The following is a 22,082-nucleotide window of genomic DNA, read 5'->3' as shown; positions in this document are numbered from 1 at the left end:
TAAAATTAAGGCTAAAATACTGATTGTTTCGAGAAATGTTGTCTCGCGCACATAGCTATTACACTTTGCGCAAAAATTTATGTCTCTTGGCTGGTAAACGAAACCCCTCCGCACAGTCCTATAGTCTGTTAGAAGAAAAAATATATAAAAGGTATTAAAAAGGTATCAAAAAGGTATAAATCAGGTCTAAAGTACCACATTTATACCTCATTGCCATTGTCTGTACCCTGTTTATATCATGTATGAGGTATAGATCACTAGGGCCTTCCACGGCAGCGGAGGGTATAATAAGGTACTTCTCTATTACGTTTATACCTTCAGCATTTTGTATACCTTCTCTTCCGCAACGTGTGGGATCACATAAATTTGTGTGTGTGTGTGTGGGGGGGGTGTTATCATCTCAGTAAAACAGCAAGTTCATTAAAAAACATAGTCGGTAATACAGTAGCATTCTAACTAGTTGGACATGGAAGCCATCCGCTGACAATGACAGCCAATGACATCTGGAAGCCTATTATTTGTTCCCAAAATTTCTCCCTGGTTTTCTTTTAAATAATCAATCAATTGTTCCCAAAATAATTAAGTTTTCACGCCCTCACTTCTTAAGTTGCTTCCCGTGCGAAGGATGGACTCCACCATGCGTAGCCGCGGTGTGTTGTATATGTATCTGTTCCCCAGAAAATGCCAACTGCTCCTGCCCGCCTAGCACTTAGTTGATCCTGCTCTTCGTTTTTAGGGCGAGGGCAGTACTATTTTTGAAATGTGATGTGGGCAAGCTTTCCCTTGTCCCATCCTACAGTTGGCAATACCATATTTGTTGGTGTTGCTCCTTCCAATTTGATGCTAATTGTTACTTCATTTCTTTCCTCTCCGATTCACATCCATGCTTTGTGAGTTTGTGTGCGAGCGTGTCCAGTCCAGGTATTTTTTCTTGTTTCGTTATCGTTCCTTTTGTCCGTTTTTTATTTTTATTATTTGTGGCAAGCTGGGCTGGGAAGCCGCCACTCAGATATGACGCTGAAATAAATCGAATATTACCGTTTTCTGCAATTATACCACAAGGTCTACCATAAGGTGCAAATAATATACCTTCAGGGAGGTATAAAGATGGTATACATTGAGGAAGGTATAACGTTTATACCTCAAAAGGTATGCGCCCCGGGACAAGCAGTTTATACCCCAAAAGGTGTAAATTTTTCTAACAGTGCATAGTTGCGAAAAATTGTGAAAGGTCGATACATGCAACAGGATACAATTTTCTTCACATAGTGCTCAGAATTTCTGTCGCGATATTTATATTGTTCTAAAGAAATCAATTACCCACGAAAAAAAAAAAAAAATACGGTGTCCTCCTTTTCGAAAGAAAAAGTTTCTGTTCCAGAAGTAATGTTTTTGTTCCACAAGTACTTTTCCTTTGTTCCTTTGTACTTGTGCAACCTATTTATTCTGGTGCAAGAAAACCGTGAGCTTGAGGAGACGTGAAAGGCGAACGTGTCCTCGTACGAGACGGAACGCAGGACGAGGACGGAGACGAAAGTGTCTTTTACGTGTCCTCAAGCTCAAGGTTTTCTTGCAGTATGAATCTTCACCTGCTAGTCGCCATCCTCTCAGTTATCTCATCTATTTATTCTGCCTCCGAAGCACTAGTTCGGTCGCGAGATTCGATTCACTTCAGTACCAGTCTGTATTTATGGAGCGCCGCCTGTTTACACGGGTGATGGTGCAGTTGCGTAGTTGTCTTTAATGCACAACGCGTACGGTTATCCCTAATATCCCCATGGTAGTTGGCCTGAGTTACTTAGTCCATGGTACAAACCCAGCCCAAGAACGCTCTGCCCTAAAAGCGCTACTAACGCCTCTAGACAATGCAAGACTTCCGTCGTCACTATCAGGCTCATTGTATTTTCACCAAATCAAGCCTGCTTCCAGCACTATCGACTGGACACAGTGGATTTCGCCTTTCTGCAACTAACACTGATATGGCTGCAGCTTGTCAACTGATATCGCTTTCCCGAAAAATAGGTAGAAAATAACTAAATTAGCGTCAGCAACCGCTTCCCTGCGCCACGCCGATGAGCTCCAACTAGAGCGAAACGTCTCTCTCCCTTCAGATCGGCGTTCTAATGATGCGGAGGGAGACAAAGTGGTGGACGCCTGCTCTTCGTTTTCAGGGTAGTACTATTTTTCAGACGTGATGTGGACAGGCATTGCGCTTGTCCCATCCAGTTGGCAATACAAGCAACCGCTGGCTCCAATCTCGAGGCAAACACCGGAACAAAGCCCTAGTCTTCGACAGCGCTCCAAAGATAAGGTGGGCTTCGTGCTTTCACGGTGCGTTTGAGAGCGCTGCCATCGCGGCGCGCTTTGTCATGTCGCATGTGCCTATATGTCGCAGGCTTTCTTTTTTACTTTTGAGGCAAAAGAAAAAAAAAAAAACGTGAAGCGGACCTTGTTGGAGGGTTTATCGAGGCTCAATTAATTCTTTGCAAGCTCTAGGATGGGACATGACGCAATGCTTAAGTAACTCAATTAATTGACCTGGCACAATGGAAAAGATTTAAGAAAAATATTTCTATGAACAATATGTATTGTCATCAAGTAGGAAAACTACCTGTGGAAACTGACAGAAACTCTGTACTGTTGATTGATTGATTGATTGATTATGTGTTTAATGGCACAAAGGCAACAAAGGCCATAGAGCGCAAAAACCATGGTGAGTGTGTCGGAGATGATTATGGGAAAGATGATATGAGAGAGAGTGTGTGGTAGTTAAAACCTATCTACAGGTATGAGGTATGAGGTATGAGCGATGAGCGATGAGGGGGATAACGATAAGAGAGAGAGGGGGATGACGATAACAAGCGAGCATGGCAGTTAAAAGCTATCTACAAGTGTGACAATGAGATATTTACATGAGGAGTTCGGTGATATTGGATAAAAGCGGAGCAATGCTTATCATCTACATCTGACTAAGAAACCCACACGTGGTCAAAAATTTGATTACGTTATCAAACGGCACAAGAGGGGTGTCACCCAGTAGAAGGGCTGGGTGGAGTGGGACATGGTATCTGTAGAATGCGGTGAAATACTGTTGGCGTTGGTGTTCGAAGTGAGCGCAGGATACCAGTACGTGCAAGACAGTCAAGCTGTCACCGCAGTGCGCACAAGCTGGCGGGTCCTGACCTCTGAGTAGGTGGTGATGCGTGAGCCATGTGTGTCCAATCCTCAATCTCGCGTAAAGAACTTCGGATGATCTGTTAATGTGTTCAGTCCGATGCGGGGGGGAAACGTGTGGCTGTGTGAGGTGTAGCTTGTTAGTTTCTTCCATGTCCCACTCCTGCTGCCACTGTGTGCAGACAGCTCTCTTTAACACTGGCAGGATGTCTTGGTAGGGTAGTCCTAGAGCTGACTCCTCTTGTGCCAACGTTCGCCGAGCCTCACGGTCGGCTCGTTCATTCCCCGGGATCCCAGTGTGGCTGGGGACCCAGCAGAGACAGATTGAAAAGCCTCGGGAACAAAGTTGAGTCGCAAGCGCTCGTACTCGCTTGACGAGGTGATTCTTGGTGTCATAGCATGAAAGCAGCGCACGCACAGAGCTTAGCGAATCGGAATAAATTACTGAATTTTGAAGGTCGTTTTGTTGAATGTGCCGCAGAGCCAGGAGAATCGCGTAAAGCTCTGCGGTGAAAACTGTGGCGTTCGTGTTCAGGCGTGCCGTCACAATAGAATCACCTTCAAGGGCAACGGCCGCCACACCATTGCTTACTTTAGTCCCATCAGTGTAGATTGCATGGTGGTTCCCGAAGTTATGGTGAATCTCCATGAATTCCTGGAGAATGACAGTGTGTGCAGTGGACTGTTTGTCAAAATGTGTCATTTTTAAAGATGTCTCTGCCAAGGCGCAGCATCGAGGACTGCCTGCTGCAGGGGAACGCCTGAGGGGCTGAATCCCACACAGGAACTCGTCGCCTGCACACGAAGCGGGAACGAGGGTACAACAGAGGGCTTTGCAAGGAAGAGTCGCTCCAGAGCGGGGTTCACACTAGAGTGTACAACTGGGTCATCGCCCTGGCATCTGTACTTTAGCGCAGCCTTCACATGTTCAAATTGTCTCCGTCTCTCGAGCGACCATTCATTGCCCTCAACACTGTTAAGAGTGGAAAATAAAATATTGATGACGATAATGCATGGCCGTTAGCAACATTCATTTGGATTCATTCGCGTTAGTTGGGACACCATGCATGTCTACTTCTGAAGATGAGACATTCCTGATCGCTGCGGAATATCAAATAAGTCCCAAGAACTGTTGAAGAATGTGTACCTTCGTAAACTGTGGGCACTGCATTTTCAAAGAAAATCAGGATAGGAAGCTGCTCCCAGCCGTACTTCTTAGCAATCTCAACGTCATCGGTCTTCACAAAGGGAATTCCGTGTTGGTCGGCGTCATCGTCGATCGCTTCGAGTTCGGACAAGATCTTCTTGCTCTCCTCGTCGTTTTCGTCGTCTGAAAAAGGCGAAAAGCAGGCTTCGTTATTAAAGCGGTCCTCATGGGCCGGGGATGTAAAAGTTTATTAAATGAAAATGAAAGGTCTCCTAACAAAGGTCGGCTTGCTAGTCCAAAGAAAAGAAGAAAAAACAAACAAAACGAAACCAGATAAATCACAGTTAATGAGTGTTCACAACCAAAGAATGTTCATAAGGCCCGAAGCATGGAGCAGGGCAGTGGTGACGGTACACTGGGTAGGCCGAGGAAAGGGACCCATAGGATAGCCAGTGAAAGAGTGCTGTAGCCAAGTTGTAATATGCGACGGTAGAGGGCGTCACGGTGGATGTACTCAGTATTCTAAGGGCACGAAAAGGAAGAATGCGCATACACCAATATTTCAACGTTTCTGCTAGCGTACAGCGTCAGTTGACCTCTTGGCATGCTTCGTCCACGCACTTTAGTCCAAGCTCTGTTCACATGCTTTTGCATGTGTCTGTCTTGCGTCCTTGTAGATAAGAAAGTCATCACTCTTCTCGTTGCCCTTCTGAACCAGCACGGGCTAACTAGTCAATTTTGAAGTTCACTGCCTTTTGCGCCGATTCTCTGCACGGACAGTGCAAGGTACCTCAGAGGGTCTTTCTCTTTGATTTCTGTCTATTACCAGCACGTGTTGCTCTTATGTATCCCGTGCAATAGAGCGCGTGGCGCCTTTAATGGGTGTGAACGTCCCAAGCTTTGTTTCGCAAAGATAGCTTTTATCCTATAGCAACTTTCTTTCTTGAGACATAACATAAGTAACGTCTTGGTCGCGTAATCTGCCCAGAGCGTATTTTTTCTGGAGCTAATCACTGAACCACTTAACGAACGTACTAATCCTGCGTGTTTGCGACCAAACGATGAACGTGACTTTCTGTTTCTTATTTCTTTCAAGCAACATAATGTTTCTGGGAGCAGTGGCTTCCAGATAGACGGGGCACGGTTTCCTTGAAGTGAGTCCCGGACGCGCTAATCATCCTACTTGTCGCCATCTACTGGCGCCTAGGCTTTTCGTTAAGTGACCGAGTCCCTCTCTATGCAAATAGGACAGATGATGCTTGGCAGAGGCGAAGTGCTTAGCGAAGCGGTCTTATTTGTGACCAGTTCTAAGTTGAGTTGGAATTAAGTACGAACACACAGGTAAAGAGATTGCAATATGCAGGGTGATTTTTTATAAAAATCTGCGGGCGTGTTACACGGCCAGGCAGACGTCCTACGGGAAATAGTATGTAACTAGTGGACGACCAATTAGCTGAAATTCATTAATTAGATGTTTTCTGAGAAATGCGAGATAGTAGAATTGGAGACAGTCATTATTCAAATCCATCGTCCTTATCAAACACCCTGAGAAGCGAGCGTACCTGAGATATAAATTGCCAAATTCCGTTGTGCAAATGAGCCGAAACCAGAAGTAGGCACTATTCGAGCGCACGGAAAGAGCGACAGGTAATCCACGTGAGATTGCCACGTGCTTCGGAGAGATGAAGCTGATTGGAGGAGGCGCTAATTAATCTGTTGGCCAGATAGACCGCTCTCCGACACAGATAAGGCGAAAGTCGCGTCGTTTCTGCGCTCGAAAAGTGCGTAGTTCTCGTTTCTGCTCATTTGCATAGCAAAATTTGGAAATTCACATCTTAAGGTAATGAAATAGGTAAGGAAATCGCTTCTCAGGGTGTCTAATAAGGACGACGAATTTGCCCCCCTTGAATAATGACTGGCTCCAATTCTGCTATCTCGCCTTTCCCAGAAAACATGTAATTAATACGTTAGTTAATGAATTTTAGCTAATTAGTCAACCAGTATTACATGCTCTTTCCCACACTCTAAAAACGAAGCTTCATCGCACAGCACGCTCCTACCAAACCATCATCCCGAATGACAACGTTCTATCCTGATGAAAACAGGGGGCGTACGCCATTTTTGTGGCAATTATGAACTGCATAATGCCACAAAAATGGCGTACGCCCCCCGTTTTCAGCAAATAAGAGGAAATTACGATGTCACGCGGGATGATGGTTGACTAGGAGCGTGCTATGTGGGGAAGTTCATTTTTAAGAGTGCATAGGACGTCGGCCTAACCTGCCCGCAAAAATGGCATTAGGTGCTGCTTTCATAGCTTCTTAAAATCTGTAACGAATAAAAAAACACCCTGTATATACGGATAAAAAAAACATCCTGCATCTAACTGCAGAAGGGTATGGAATACAATGCAAGTTTCGCTCAGCAAGTGACGACCGCAATAAGCGTGAAAGATGGGTAAGATAACAAGGTAGCCTCAGCAACAAGATGCCTTATCATGAACGTTGTCCTGTGGGGCAACGATGTGTGCTTAGGTCGTTTTCGTTCAACCGAGTTACTCAAAAATGTCATTTTAGTATCTTCGCACAATTATTTGCAAACAGAGCTTCACTGTACAACACGCTCGAACCCAACCAACTATCCCTAATAACATCGTTCTCGACCCCAGTTTTCTTTTTTTTTTTCTAAACGGGAGGCGTACGACTTTTTGTGACGCTTATGCAGTTACGAGCTGGTAGTGGTGGAAACAGTTTACCGTTGTTGTTGCTTGAAGTGTCACAAAAAAGGCGTACGCCTCGCGTTTTCTACAAATCAGAAGTGATAACGAAATAGTTTCGTGCAATGGTTGGCCGTCAGCGTGTTATGTGGTAAAGTTCTACCTTAAAGCGGCACAAGAGCGCAAAAACTTATTCTCGCGGAACGAAAGATACCGTTACCTTGACAGCAATGCAAAAGGAACGTCACTCATCCGTTGCGTCGCTCGTGATTTATGATCGATAGAAAAGAAAAAAGTCGCAATTCACGCTTTCCCTCTCCTCTTCTTCGCAAGAAAAGCGGCAATGCGGGAGGGCCTCCCATTGGTCTCCTCGAACGACGACCGACGAGTGACTCCAAGCGTTTGAGGATGCCACTGACAGGTTGCTCCGCATTGCCGTTTTTCTGGGGACGAAGAGAAGAGCCGTGAAAGCGTAAATTGCGGTTTCCTTCGTGCATAAACATCACGAACGACGCAACGGATGAATCTCGTTCCGTTTGTATTGCGCTCTTTAGTCATGCACTGCATCTATTCCTGCACTTTATTCATGGCAAAGGGGCCCGACAGGTAAGAACCTATTGATGAAACGTTCTGCACCCCAACTCTCTTTGGCCAGGACATAGCAAGCGAACGGGTATCCCACTTTTGAATCATCCTGTATATTTGCCGAAGGCTCCAGTCATACGACCTCAGTAGAAATAGCTTGTGTTCCCGAACTCCGCTAAAAAGAAAAGAAAAAAAGTGCTATATATTTTATAAGTACAACTGCTTACAGACGAATACAGCTACGATGTCCGTCTTCTCTATGAGGGCCGTGACGTCATCTGCCGAAACCTCTTCAATGACGTCGGTGTCGTCCCCGGTGTCCATAAACTCTTGAAGCCATTTAAGCACGTCTTCTTCGTTGTACAAGTCGCCTGCCAACGAAACGAACGCGCGAAGGAGCCACGTGTAAACCAAATAATGCGAGGAACGAAGACGGTGCGAACTGAATGTTACTTGCCATCATACAAGAGTGGAATAGTCTTGCGGTAGTATACCAGAGCTGGGAGTTGGTCGAGACCGAATTCTTCGGCGACTTCAGTTTCGGATATCTTCACAAAGCCGATCCCGAGGCCGTCAGCTTCATCGTCGATGTTCTCCAGTTCCTGAAGCACGGCATCGGATTCTTTGTGCTTCGGTTTGTCTGGAAGAAAACAAGGGGGGAGCCAAATGGCTGTTTCACGTCCTGTTTTGGTTTCGTAGGTATCTGTTATGGATCAAGTACCAGTCCAGAAATCCATTCAACATCACATCATGATGGGTCTCATAGGCTTAGAGTTTTCAATCTGCCGGAGGGGGCCGGGACACAATGTCCCCCCCCCCCTTTTCATACACAGAGGTCGGGCAGGGTGTTGGGAATTCCGTGTTAGGACGCTGTGAGGCAAATTCTTACAGGATTTTTATGATCACTTTTGATGGACACGTTGTGAGATTTTTACAGGGTTTTCGTGATCACTCGCATGAAACACGTAATTCTTAGGATATCCCTCGAAACGTTCATCTTGAGTGTCAACTGCGTAGGCTTCCCGGAGGGGGCCTTGCCCCCCCCCCCCTTGGGAAAGTGTCGGGGGGATCAGCCCCCCTCCCCCCACCCCGCAGTCGGCGCCTATGATGTGTTCTACATACAGCCCGTCATTCGACATCACAACCCATTACTGCACATGAAACGTCATATCCCATCACCGCCCATCGTTGGACGTCAGCATCATGACCCATCGTCGAACATCGTTGCAGTTCATGACTCAAAGTTACATCGCCCTTCCTTGTGTGATGGCGAATGGTGTCGATGGCGTCCATTACGACTGCATTTTCCGAAGTATGGTATTTCTTGTTTTCCTTTGTAGTATAGGATGCTGCAAATACTCACAAAAGAGTACTGCCAGGAACTGGCTTTCTTTGATGAGACTCTCGAGGATTTTCCCGTTGACCTCCTCTATGCGATCCGGTATTTCCATTGCTTCCAAGTTTGTTAGCCAGTCCAGGACCTTCTCTTCATCCATCAAGTCGCCTGATTTTGGACGTGTAAAAGCATGACATGTAGAAACAATATGCATGATGTATATGCAATGGAGGGTTATACTATAATACTTATGAATACACATACTGTTACAAGGAAGTAGTTGAAACCAAGAGTTGTTCCCCAGCATCCCCTACAACCCCCAAAATACTCCAAAGGTTTTACAACATACTCTTTTTTTTTTTTTCTTTTCTGAAGTGAACACATCTTATGTAAGATACTCGCGGGAAAATACCCGGAAGTAGCCAGGTGAAATCTGTGTCACACCCTTGTTTTCGACGTGAAAAAGGCACCATTTCGTTGAGTTTGAGGAAGCGCCCATCTCATCATCATCTAAAGTGTGTGTGTGTGTGTTGCGGAAGCGCGGGAAGACAAGTAAACACACGGAGTTTTCTGTATTGTTATGTTCGCTTCGTTGTGTTTACCTGTCTTCCTGTGCTTTCTCAAACTCAAGGAAATGATGACTTTCTCCACGTGTGCACCAGCTAGATCGTCTTATCCGACTTTGTTCTTCTAGTTTGAGCACTCGTCTAAAGTCAAAATACTGCGCCAATCCCTGGCGGAAAGTAAAGGAAAATGCAAATGAGGTTGGGGTTAGAGGTGCTCACTCGGGGCTGTTAAGGTGCAGAAAAGAACGATTCAACAATACAAGAAAAAATAAAAAATAAATGAGAGATAAACGTTGGGCATCGCCGGCACAATATTAGAAAGAAAAAAGTTCTGCTGCAATTTGCCTTCCATTGTATTGGACCTTTGACCTTTGGTAGAGGAGTGGTTTGAGAAAGCTTTTCTGAGGATAAAGGCCCTTGAGAAATCTTTTTTGTCATTGTTAATACCTTCCTCGAGCGTGTTATCGAGGCTATACACTCTTCAACAAAAACGGGTGTGTTGTAACTCCATTTTGGGGAGTACACCCTTGCCACATATATCATACCCTTTGGAGTGTACAATTACCCTCCAGTAAGGAGTTTACGAGTCTTCTCACTCGCTGAAGGGAGTGAGGAGACTCCTTTTTCAGAGTAATTGTACACTCTAAAGGGAGTCATATACATGTGGCAAGGGTTTACTCCCAAAAAGGAGTCACAATACACCCGTTTTTTAAAGAGTCTATAGATGGTGCCGACTTACCTTCGTATGTCGTTGGTTCTTTATTCCGAAAGTAGACGAGCGAGGGGAACTTTGTTATGCCCAGTTTCTTAGCTGTTGGTCTGTCGCTGTTCCTGACGAAGGTGACGCCGAAGCTCTCAGCCTCGTCGTTGATGTGCTCGAGCTCCGCCAAGATGGCATCGCAGTTCTTACAGATCTTCGTGTCTGCAAAAGTAAGAAACGTCGGAACATTTAATATAGTATTTCATTTCCTTTTAGACTCGCGAAGAGAAGCCACCCCGAAAGGCAGCCCTTTCCCAGATAGGTATGCATAGATCGATGAAAGTGTCTCGCTCTGTGCAAATCCGAAGTATAAATGCCGACGGAAATGATTGGGTTGTTTTCTACCCTTTTGGAGGCTCATTTCGTTCTGGCACGTTTTGTGCGGCGTTAGTTGTGACGTCGACCGGAGCAGAGGAGATATTTTCGTCAAATTTATTTTTACCATGAAGACATCTCTTAAGGTTTTGTAAAGACGTTAGTCGGCAAAGCGGAATAAATTTTCTGGGAATGATTCTAACATTGGAGACTGTAATAATGGGGGCTAGATGGCGTTTTTAATATGCTGCGTTAAACTAGCTATGATCCTCAGCGAAAAAAGCAGCGTACGTGGGGTGGTTGAAAGTGCGGACCTTTGAATTATTGTTATAAACGGTTGTATTAGAGAACTTAGGTTAAAACAATTTGCCGATTCTAAGGCATAAGTTTTACAATATATCATACTTCCCAACTTGCTAACGAAAAAAGCGAACAAATTTCAAGAAAGAAAAATGTTCGAATATATTTTCTCGAAAATTCTGTGCAGCGGAGCAATATACATCTGGTGTATTTCATTAGAATGACTCTTCTCCATTAATATTTTTGCATGTGAGGGCCGGTATGTTAGTCCAACATTGTTTCGAAACAACGATGTATATTCAGATACACTCATGAGAAATAAACTCCGACAAGTTATCAGATTCAAGATAACAGGAAGATTATTTGAAGCCGTGATAGTTTTTGTATGTATGTGTATGTGTATAAATTATGATTGGTTTCGATTCGTTTTAATTGTCTAATGAACGGCATTGATAAACAAAGATTAGTAGATATGCGGCGATATGCTTATATGTTTATATGTTTATATTTGTATAAAGACAGGGGGAAAGGTCAGACAGGCCAAGGCCGACTTGCTATTCCCAAAAGAAGATTAGAGAAGAAGAAGAAGATTAGTAGAGTATACATCCATTCCTAACGCTCCACCAGTTCCGCAGTTTGCAAGGAATGTTTAAAGTGCCTCTATGGACTATTCATAACTAGGGAGTGACTTTTTCGTGTTAAATGCCTGTCTCAGATTCGGGGAGGAGTGGGGGAATCGGGCGCTATTTTTAAATCTGTAATTCGGGGAGAAACCGGGCGATAATTGTGCCTTTGGGTGTTATCGGGTGTTTTTGGTTCTCCTCTTGTTTATTAAACACGTTTCCTAATCTTTCTCTTCTTTTGTTTTGTGGGTGACCTACCAGCGCTAATCCCCGAAGGCATAGACAGTGCTGACACAAATGGGTGTATTTCTGGGATCGTAAGTGACCCATCTTACATGTTTTACATGTGGCGACCTTTGTTAGTCTTCAGTGGAAACGTCACTTGAGGATTTCATAGTAAACGAAATTTGGGGAGAAATTTGTCGGAGGTCAGTTCGGGGGGGGGGGGGGTATTCTCGGGCGGAATCGAGTTTAACCCGAAAAAATCACTCCCTATTCATAACCCCATCGAGTTTATGCCATTACAATCCACGTGTCTCCCACTGTATTCTCTCAAAATATTAATTCTCTATTTTAAGAGAAAGTATCATAAAATTAATTTCAGGCTTTTTAATATGTGTGGCGTCATATGGTGCACAATCTGCAGCGCGTCTGGCAACATTGCTCTCTGAAGGCCGATTTCCGTCTCCTCACCCCCGCTGCTAGCTGGAAGACTTCCAACGTTGGGGGAAGAGCCCGGAAGCTCGAGCGGTTGCTAGGAGAGCGATGCCAACTGTTGATGACGTCACCGACTCTAGGAGAATCGGAAACTATAAAGATTTCCGGCTTCTTTCGTAAATTCGTGGAAGCGAGTGATGTTCACTAACGGTATTTATATTTTGACTGCTGAGACTTTTGTGCGAGGTTGTTTTGTAATAGCAAATAAAGTAATTATCTTTTTATTTAGCTGTAGTGGTGCTTTGAGTTAATTTCATGTCACATTGGGCTGCGTCATTTGATGTTAGAAGTCTCACAAAGGTCCCCCTCATGAAGAGGGGATATATTTATTAGAAAAAAAAGTGGGAAAGATCAGCCAAACGGAGTGTCGGCTTATTATTCCGCAAGTAAATAATCAGAACATAAATTAAAAAATTTTAAAATGAAAAGAGGAGGAAAGATATTTAAAAAAAACAGATGAAAGTAATGTGCTTGAGGGTGAGATGGTGAGGGTGGGGCACTGACGAATGAGATGACACAAGACTTGAGGTCACAGGCTGTGCATGAGGCCTGTGTCGCCGGGGAAGGTCAGAACTGCTTTGGTCACAAACTGCTGTGTGAGATGTCGTACTGGGCCGAGTAGGGTGAGAAAAGTCTGTGCGCTGCAACTCGAGAAGGCGTCGTCTGAAGGTGGCTCGAGAGATGTCGAATCTGAGGCAGTCAAGGAGAGGATGTGGGATATCAGCTTCAACAGCGCAAGTAGGGCATTTCGGCGAGCGGAGAATACCCATCTTATAGAGAAGCAGTAGGGTTCTGGCGACGCTAAGTCGCAGTCGTTAGTCGTGGACGGTGTATAATCGACGCTTCTTTACGCGAGCAGTGTTGTGTGGCAACAAAATCCATCGTCGGGTCGATGGACCGGAGGAGATCGTTGAATCGGACAGCGCCCTCTTGAAACTGCCGAGTACCGCTGTGGCGCAGCCGGCGTATCTGCAATCGACATGCTGAGGCCGAAAGTGATAGTTGACAGCTAATCAAGGTGGCATCCCCATGGGCACGATGTGCTAAGGTGTCTGCGCGGTTGTTTCCGTGCAGGCCGGTGTGACTGGGTACCCATTGGAAGCATTGGCTATGACCCGAGGACAGAAGCAGGTTGTATGTTGCGATTATCATGGTGTCTGGCCGCCGATTGTTCTGGTACAATAATTTGTCAAAATCTCTAGCGCCGCCCTTACTGTCTGTGAACACAGTCCACGCTCCAGGCGCTGACCCCGCGATGTGGTTCAACGCGACCTGTATGTCGAAGAGCTCCGATTCGGTAGATGACGTTTCGTAGGGAAGTTTCTGCGCCACTTCCACATACGCCACAGCGTTGCCCACATACGTGAGGCCGACAACGGCAAGCCCTTTCACCATCACCACCACCACCACCACCACCTCTGCGCCACTTCGAGGTAGTCATGTGGGTTTTAGAGGGCTGCTGTTGATGCGCTCCGAGACACTGATCCATCGGTGTACTCTGGGAGTCGTATGCTGAGCTGAGGTGCTCCAGTGCAAGGTGATGAGCAACAGCAGGAGGGACAGATGTCTTCTTCAGAAGACCAGGAATGTGGTCACATACAGGAGGCCTGCGAAGAGTCCACATTGGCGGGGCATAGGAGCGCACTGATGCCAGGGTGGGGAGGCACACTTTGAGGAGGCCAACAGCGCTGCCAAAGAAACGGTTTTCACGTGCCGTCGCGTAACGTTTGGAGCGCGCCAACTTCAAATAATAACGATAGCGAACGGTATGTTCAGTTCAGCATCGGGCCCCAGGACAGAGTAGATCTCTGTCGTTTTTGGAGCCTCCAAGCAGACACGGAGGGGTTGTGAAACGTTTCTCCCGCTTTTGGAGGAACTTATGCTGACGTTGCGGGGAATTGATCTCTCGAATATTCCGAGCAAAGTCCTATGTCGATGCGATCCCGCCTTCGGAAGTTATCACACACTCAAAAGCTGGCACCGCGAGAGACGAGCCTTCGCTCTCTCCTTCAGTTCCTGGCAAATAATACGTATTATCGTAAAGAATGATGCGCGCTCCTTTTTATGGCAAGGTGAGAGCCGTACCATTTACTATAGTAACTATCTGCTGCCCCGCGGGAAAATTCTTCGTTTGGCGTCGCGCTCTGGTTATCGAGCTCTGGGAAGGGCATTTTCTCTTAAAGGGGCACTAAAATGCAAAACTTTCGCGGATTGAAAGATGACGTTACCCTGACAGCAATACAGAAGGAACGCTATTCATCCGTTGCGTCATTCGTAATTCACGCGCAAACGAAACCGAAATTTACGCTTTCCCTCTTCTCTCCTTCTCATGAAGCTCGAAGCCACCTGTCATTGGTCTCTTCAAACCATCTCCCGCGATGATTGAGCAAATCGGTTGAGGAGACCAATGACAGGTTGCTCGCATTGCCGCCTTTCTTTAGAAGGGTAGAAAGGGAAAGCGTAAGTTGCGGTTTCGTTCGCCCATAAAAACGACGCGAGGGATGAATCCCGTTCCTTTTGAATCTTTCTCAGAGTAACGACGCCTTCCATTTCGCGAGGAGAAACTTTTGCACTTTAGCGCTCTTTTAGTGCTATTACGAAAGCAGCGTGCACCGGAGACAAGTATATGACTTTGTGTTTCGAATATACGAACTACAACGTTACAAACTTTGAATCAAACAAATGCGGTTAGAGATGCGGTTCTCAAACCCTTTAGCACTCGGTGTACAAGGATGTATACAAAACCCTGTTCCGTTGGCTGAAGTTCTTGTGGCAACTTGAACACTTTTCCGTCGTAGGCTTTAGTCTGAGCCATCCAAACAGTCCAAGTAAACGTAAAGCACTTTATATCAATTGCCAATGATTCCACAGAACCCCACATTTACGAAGCCGTATACGGAATCATGCACCGCGAGTTTTCTGCACTAATTAGAAATCATTGCGGAACGCCACGCTCTTCCAACGAGCCGCATAAGGACTAATGTATTCCTATAACGCACGACCATTCAATGTAGATTGTGTTCAGCCGTGTCAAGCGAAGGTCGTTTATTTCGTCTTGTCATACCTAACTAATCCCGTCCTTCAAAGTGCCTTCGGGCCTAATCGGAAACATTCGGATAAAGAACATGTACAGGGCTGCAAAGCCAAAGTCAATTTTTTTATTTTTTTTATCGCTTATAGTAAAAGTGAAGTAAAAAAACTGTTCGTTTATCATTATTCAGCACGGGTCTAGCGCCTTCCTACATATATTCAGATGAACAACAAAAAATATATAATGATGATGACGAATAGAAAAAAAAATGAACGAATTGAAGCACAGAAGCCTCAGATCGGGACCCGCTTGTTAAAACGTAGATCCAGCGATCTGGTGAAAGTGCATTGGAAAAGACTGCACAGGTCGCTGTTATTTCGAACTGTTCGAAATATTGACGGCTACCAACTTGAGACTTCTGCTTCAGTCCACATTCACCAGATCGCTGGACTTTCTGACCGTGGAAAGGGGAGGAAAACGCAGCGATCCGGTGGAAGTAGATCCTAGCGAAAGCGCCATACAGGTCGAGGGCACTGGTATATCGAACACAGAGTGTCTTTGTTCGAAATACTGTACTGTATTTTGACTGGTTCTCGAATTCAGAAGACGTCCTCATTTTGCCATCGTATAGCAACCACGGCTGCTTCAAAGGGCCTGCCCTTTTCAGGTGTAAAGTACACTGGTTCTCTCTAACGTGTCGAGGGCTAGACCTGGTGATGCTCCTGGCTCAAAGAGAAACTGTTCGCATGAGACGCTATTAACAACAGTGTTCGTTGATCGCGAGCGTAATTACCAGGCCTGCATACGATCGCTTCACTTCCGAACTAACAAAGTGACTTATTAAACAAAAGGAATAAATGAGAAGATTGTTGAGAAAAGATGAGAACGAAACGCGGTCTATAGAATACGGTGGGCGTTCAATAAGTTTGCAAAAGCATTTCACGTGTCTTCTAGCAAGTTCTCTGATTCCTGTGCGCACGGTTTTGTCACACGCTTTAAATTAATATTCAACATCTTCCTTCACCTCATCATCATCGTGTGTGCGTTCCCGCTGAACGACGCGATTTAGCATAACTACAGTATATAATGGTCTCCCTCCAAATCGTCGGGGCAGTATCGCTTGCAGTACTGTTTCCGGGAAAGAATTTTTCTTTCGCCTCCAAATCCGCCTTCTAATGTTCGCCAGGGAGAGGAACAAAGATTGTAAGCCTGTTCTTCGTTGTACGGTGGAGCAGTATAATTATTTTACAGCAATGTAAACATTGCGGATTGGCCCATCCTCTCATCTTCGATCATATATAAATTAAGTCGATTCGGATGTGGTTCCGTACCGGGACCACTGGATTAAAAAAAAGAACAAAAAGAAAATCAAACGGTTTTACGTAAAGGAAGAACTAATTAGGAACGAAATTAGACAGGAATGACCCTCGTATATTACGTGAAGCGTATCAAAATTAAATTTTATCACCCGTTTCTTGAGGACCTTCTCATATGTCCGGCTGACTAACCTCACTAAAGTGAGTTGATTTAGCTCAATTCAACGACACTACCTTTTGCAAGATGGCAAGTTTCGAATCCGTTTGCTTAGCATTCCTGTGCTTCTCATGCGCTAGAAGTGCGTCAAATGGGGTTGTTCAAATGCATATACTTTGCATATAAATGCTTCTACTTTGACGAAGAGACTAAGCAGAGACCTGTGGCATAGTGATTCTGGAAGGCCGCCACTGATCAGCATAGACCCAGACTTTTCGTTCGTGGTCCCAGTCTCGCTTCCTCGGTCCATGGAGACCCTAATCCACCGGTTTCGTCTGAAGGTCCCATACAGCCGTAGCTTTCTACACATGATCGGGAAAGCAGCCTCCCCAAACTAGCTCCATGTGCGGTGTTGTGGAAGATGTAGAGCACATTTTGATGTCCTGCATACGATACACAGAAGCTCGTCACCTTCTACAGTCGGAGCTGGAAGCAGTGGACGGACGTCAGCTCAGCATTCCAAAAGTGCTTGGGCCTTGGCATCACACTGTCAGGCGGCATTCTCCGCCATAGTGAAACTTTTCCTGGACATTGATGCAGACTACAAGTTTTGAGCCTATTTGTGTTCTGCTGTTCGACTGTTTGCTCGTTCTGTGACATCTCAGTGTGTGTGTACTTGCTTGCTGTCGGAATCACCACCACCACTAATCATCATCATCAGCATCAGCATCGCCATCATCCTGCTCACCTTCATTGGCATCATCATTCCAGGAGTTTTCCACCAAAGTAACTGGTGCAAGTGATGTGGTGTTGCGGGCCTCACATTAGTGAAGCCAAAATCTCCATTTTATTTTTTTTCTTAAAACCAAACCAAACCAACCAAATGCATATTAAAAAGTCCTAGTCCAGAGAATTTTATAATCCTTGCATTGGCAACACTGTGGGACCAGCGTGAGTGCCCAAGTAGCCTATATTGGCGTATCGGATATACCATATACTGAAATACAATTTGTTGGGGCACGTTCGTTAAGTGTAGTGCGGAGGAAAACGTTTGTAACGGTGACGGGAATGCATTTTTTCAATTAACACGTACGCCTGCAACGAGTTCAAGATACCAGCTAAATTCCTAACATCCTTCCGTGTCAAATACTGTGTTTTTAACTCAGGTTATCGTCTATAATGTGATTACTTGCTGAGCGCGCGGAGCTGTGAAACCAGCATGGTTTTCTTTCACGAGTTAAAACACAATTTTAACACCATATTCCCAGTTCAAATGGGGTGTGAAAAGGTGTACTGGACGTAAAACACCTCTTTCAATACCTCGCTTTACGCCCTTAGTGATCGGCATTGGATAAACTGTGGTGTATGCCGATATTGCACTTTCACTTAGGAGCCACCATCCCGATATTTTTCTTTTTAATTCCAACTCCAAATTCAACCAACATTTTTAGTAATGCTCTTCTTGCACACTTCGCTTCAGTATGCGGGATAGCAAAGGGTGTTTTTACAATAATACGCCTGTTTTGAGCGAATAAAGATGTAAAATGACTTACTGTGTATACGTCTCAGAGGCGTCATATGCGCCTGCCTAAGCCAATCACAGACGTCCTTAAATTTGTGGGCGGAACTGAGCTGTAGGAGTTAGCTTGTCCCCAAGTATAGCTTTCATCACTTTCACTTGTGTACGCTAACTTATAGCGAAAAGGAAAAATAGAATATTGCAAGAGACCCAGAGGTTGTGTGGTGATCTAGTTAGTGCCTTTCTCTGACTTGCAGATATGAAACGTGCCGCAGACGCTATTGTGCTGTGATGCTTCGCAAGCATAACCGTGGTCTGGCAAATGAGTTCGGGCGAAGGGCAGCCGCTTAGGTGTTGCTCGAAGCCTATGATTACTCCTGCTTCAGCCCATCTGCATGCGCTGTTTCAGCCCCAGCCCCCAGGTCCATTTTCTCCCAGTTTGTTTGCCGTGGGCGCGCAGTGCACGTGCTACAGACATTGAGAGGGTGATGAGCAGTGCGGGAATTACCGATTAGAGTTGCGTTTTCGCAGGGCATTTTACGTCCGTAACGAAGCCACGGGCAGACATGGACGGACGAAACGCACAAGGACAATCCGTTTATGTCTTCTCGTCGCTTCGTTAGGGAAATGTACTTGCTTGTGTGCCAGTGGTTCTGCAACCAACGTTTCCTTGGTTGCCCTCAGAAATGTTCTTCCAGTGTTGTATTTAAAGAAGGATGATATGCTTCGCGTTACTGAAAATAAATGATCTTGCAGCAGGTCTTGGAGATTTGAGATGGGGTAAACGACTGGGCGCAGACAAGAGTGTCGCAAGCTGCCGTCCCGACTACTACATTGTATGTACACCCGGTTTGCTATCTTTCGCACGGTGTGAATGCTTTAAATGTGAAAGAAAATCACAAGTTATCATACTACAGAGTAACCAGAAATTGGAAATTATTATCATTATTATATTATCATCAGTTGGAAATCATTATCAGTGAAAATGTATCGCATTGTCTTCTCATCGATATCTAATTTTATTCTAAATGTACAGTTATTTATACTGCTCCAATTATAACGTATTTCCCTCTTCCTTCAGGCAAACGAGATGAGACAAGTATGAAGAACAGATGAAGCATCCTCATACCTGATGAGCCTAAAAGAACAACTGTTTTGTAGCTATTTTTACGACATGTTTCGGGCGTTTCAGAAATGGCATCATGAGCCCTGCCCTGCCTTGACCTCAAAGTCTGTTCATGACTTTGACCTTCTTTCGCGTGTTAGGGCTTAGTGAATAGCCCCACATCATTTGGTCTCGCGGTATGCAGGTAGGGCAGCCATCCGCGCCCCTCCCCAGTGTCCCTCATTCCCCCATTGCCCATGGAATTATGGAATTATTAACAGCATAAGTGTCACAAAAAAGGCAATGTCACGTCGAGATTGGGAGGTACCCGGGTTCGAATCCCGGTGCCGGCTGTGCTGTCTGGGGTTTTTCCTGTGTTTTCCTCAGACGCTTTCAGACATATGTCGGCACAGTTCCCTTAGAAGTCGGCCCAGGACGCATAATCCCCAGTGTGTCATTCGTGACGTTGCCCACATATGTGAGGCCGACAACGGCGAGCCCTCTCACCATCACCACCACCGTCAAAAGAAGGGTGTACGCCTCCCGTCTTCAAAAAACAAGACGACGATATAACGATAACGACATCAGATCATAATCAGATCATCAAACGTCAGATAATCGGATGACGACATCAGATAACGACATCATTCGAGATGATGGTTGGCTAGGAGCGTGCTATGCAGTGAAGTTCACGTGGGAAGCCTCAAAGTGGATTATTGCTAAAATGGAATCAGGGACACGATAACGATTAACAAACATTTTGTCCTTACCAGAAACGGGAAGTTTGAATTGAACGTATCGACCCCGCCTCCGTTTCGGAGCAGCGACCTGTCGACTGCAATTTCGCGGAGGAACTCTCCGGCAGAGCCCAGAATTCCGACAGTGTTCCGATTTACCTTTATTTCCCACTTTGCGCTGGAGCGATTCGATGGCTTTGTCGATCGATCACTTGCAAATGGATTCTCGTGGACTTCGCATTCATCGACTGAGGGCAATCGCGACGGAGCGTTGCCTTTCTTTATAGGAAGGTTCCGTGTTTTTTTGTTTTTGTTTTTTGTTGTTGTTGTTGACGTAATAAGTACCTACAGGCTGTTTCGGCCGTTCGCTGTCAAGTTAATGCAAGAAGGTGGCGGAGAGTAACGGTGACACCCCTCTTCCAGTTTCTTTTTCACTTATGTTTCAAATAACTGTGGCGTTCTAACCTTCTGCCGTTATACGAGCAGAAGCATCGAAAAGGAAGCAGAGGTCCATGTATTCCTTGCGTCGCTGCTTGACAGAAAACTCATGGCGGTCTGGACAATGGACCTTTTTCACAGTCGCGTCATATCCTAGCGGCTGTCCAGCGAAACACGATCGGCCCGCGCTATATTGGCGCCATCTATTGAATATGCAGAGAACCATCTTCGGCGCCATCAGGGTCACAGAGCATGCCCAGAAGCGTTGTGGAAAAGGTTGATTGACGCGATTCGAAAAGACGGTTTTCGGAATTTGTAATCAGTTACTATTATTGTCAAAGGGGATTTACTTTGTAATGAAATTAGGTAAATTTATGCGTTCTCCGTCTCAAAAAAAAAAAAAAGGGAAAAGAAAAAGGAACATGAAAAATAAAAACACGCTACGTTGACTTGGCGAATTTCGGAGTTTAATCCAGAAAATTCAATTTATTTACGCGCATCATTCCGCCCCATATACCGCGATACCGGCCCATCGGAAGTGAACTTTCGGGCTTGATTGATTGATTGGTTGGTTGGTTGAGATATACAAAATGTGGAGATGAGAGACCCGAGTCGGGTGGTCAGGCTACTCCAGTACTCGTGAACAGAAAAGAAAACAGAAAAACCAACCTCAAGACGACCAAGGGCATTAAATGAAAAAGAAGAAGAAAAACAGCACAAAAAAAAAAAAAAAAAAACAAGCAGGGTCCACCTGATGAATATGTTTTCTGTGTAAGATAACTCCATGCCTTGGACTCTACCACAAAAATACAAATAAAAATAAAACATGGTTTCGGCAACGATATCGAGAGGGAATAGAGTACCCAACCGCCTTGGCGAGGCTCCAAGTTTTGATGCCAGTAGGCGACCCTCTCTTTTCTCTCTCGCACTCCTTCATTCAAGGCAAAAGGTGGTGCTGGTGCTGGTGAAAGGGCTCGCCGTTGTCTGCATCACAGAGGTGGGCAACGTCACGACCGACGCCGTCGGGGAATGTACGTCCTGGGCCGACTTCTAAGGGAACGCTAGGCAAAAGGTGGTGGTGGTGATGGTGAAAGGGCTCGCCGTTGTCGCAAGGCCAAAGGGATGGTGGTGGTGGTGATGGTGAAAGGCCAAAACGAACGAAGAGCGAAGCGAAGGACCAATGAAACGCGAGTGCGCATCACGAAGCGGCCGTGGGACATGTACGCTGGAGCCAATTCAACTTTTTCTGCACGAAAACAATCAGCTGAACTCACTGTAAAGCCGGTTCCTTATCAGACAGCGCCAAAGACATGGTGCTGGCACCCCAAGCAGCACAATGTACTGAAAGTCGAGTGCAATAGGGGTGGACGGGTAGGTAAAAGGCCTTGAACAGACGGGGTGAAACGAAAGAACATTGATAAGACACATACCGTCCACCCCTATTGCACTCAACTTTCAGTACATTGTGCTACTTGGGACACGACGTTCCAAGTTTAGGTATCTTTTCGGCCTCAATGAGTTATCTGGTGGTCTTATATTC

General features: G+C 45.5%; 1 protein-coding gene across 2 annotated transcripts in view; it reads right to left on the bottom strand.

The window, feature by feature from the left end:
• LOC135400775 (uncharacterized) overlaps window positions 1–22,082 on the bottom strand; it is an 88,621-nt gene that overhangs the window by 26,460 nt on the left and 40,079 nt on the right. For both annotated transcript variants that reach the window (XM_064632682.1, XM_064632683.1), the window contains exons 2-6: window positions 10,264–10,446; window positions 8,986–9,126; window positions 8,080–8,262; window positions 7,850–7,993; window positions 4,322–4,504 (exon numbers count right to left, since the gene is read on the bottom strand). In XM_064632682.1, coding sequence (XP_064488752.1) covers window positions 4,322–4,504; window positions 7,850–7,993; window positions 8,080–8,262; window positions 8,986–9,126; window positions 10,264–10,446 — 834 coding nt within the window. The remainder of the gene's footprint in view (window positions 1–4,321; window positions 4,505–7,849; window positions 7,994–8,079; window positions 8,263–8,985; window positions 9,127–10,263; window positions 10,447–22,082) is intronic.

This window comes from Ornithodoros turicata, chromosome 7, assembly GCF_037126465.1.
Source record: "Ornithodoros turicata isolate Travis chromosome 7, ASM3712646v1, whole genome shotgun sequence".
Taxonomy (NCBI): domain Eukaryota; kingdom Metazoa; phylum Arthropoda; class Arachnida; order Ixodida; family Argasidae; genus Ornithodoros; species Ornithodoros turicata.
This window is presented reverse-complemented; position numbering and strand designations above follow the sequence as displayed.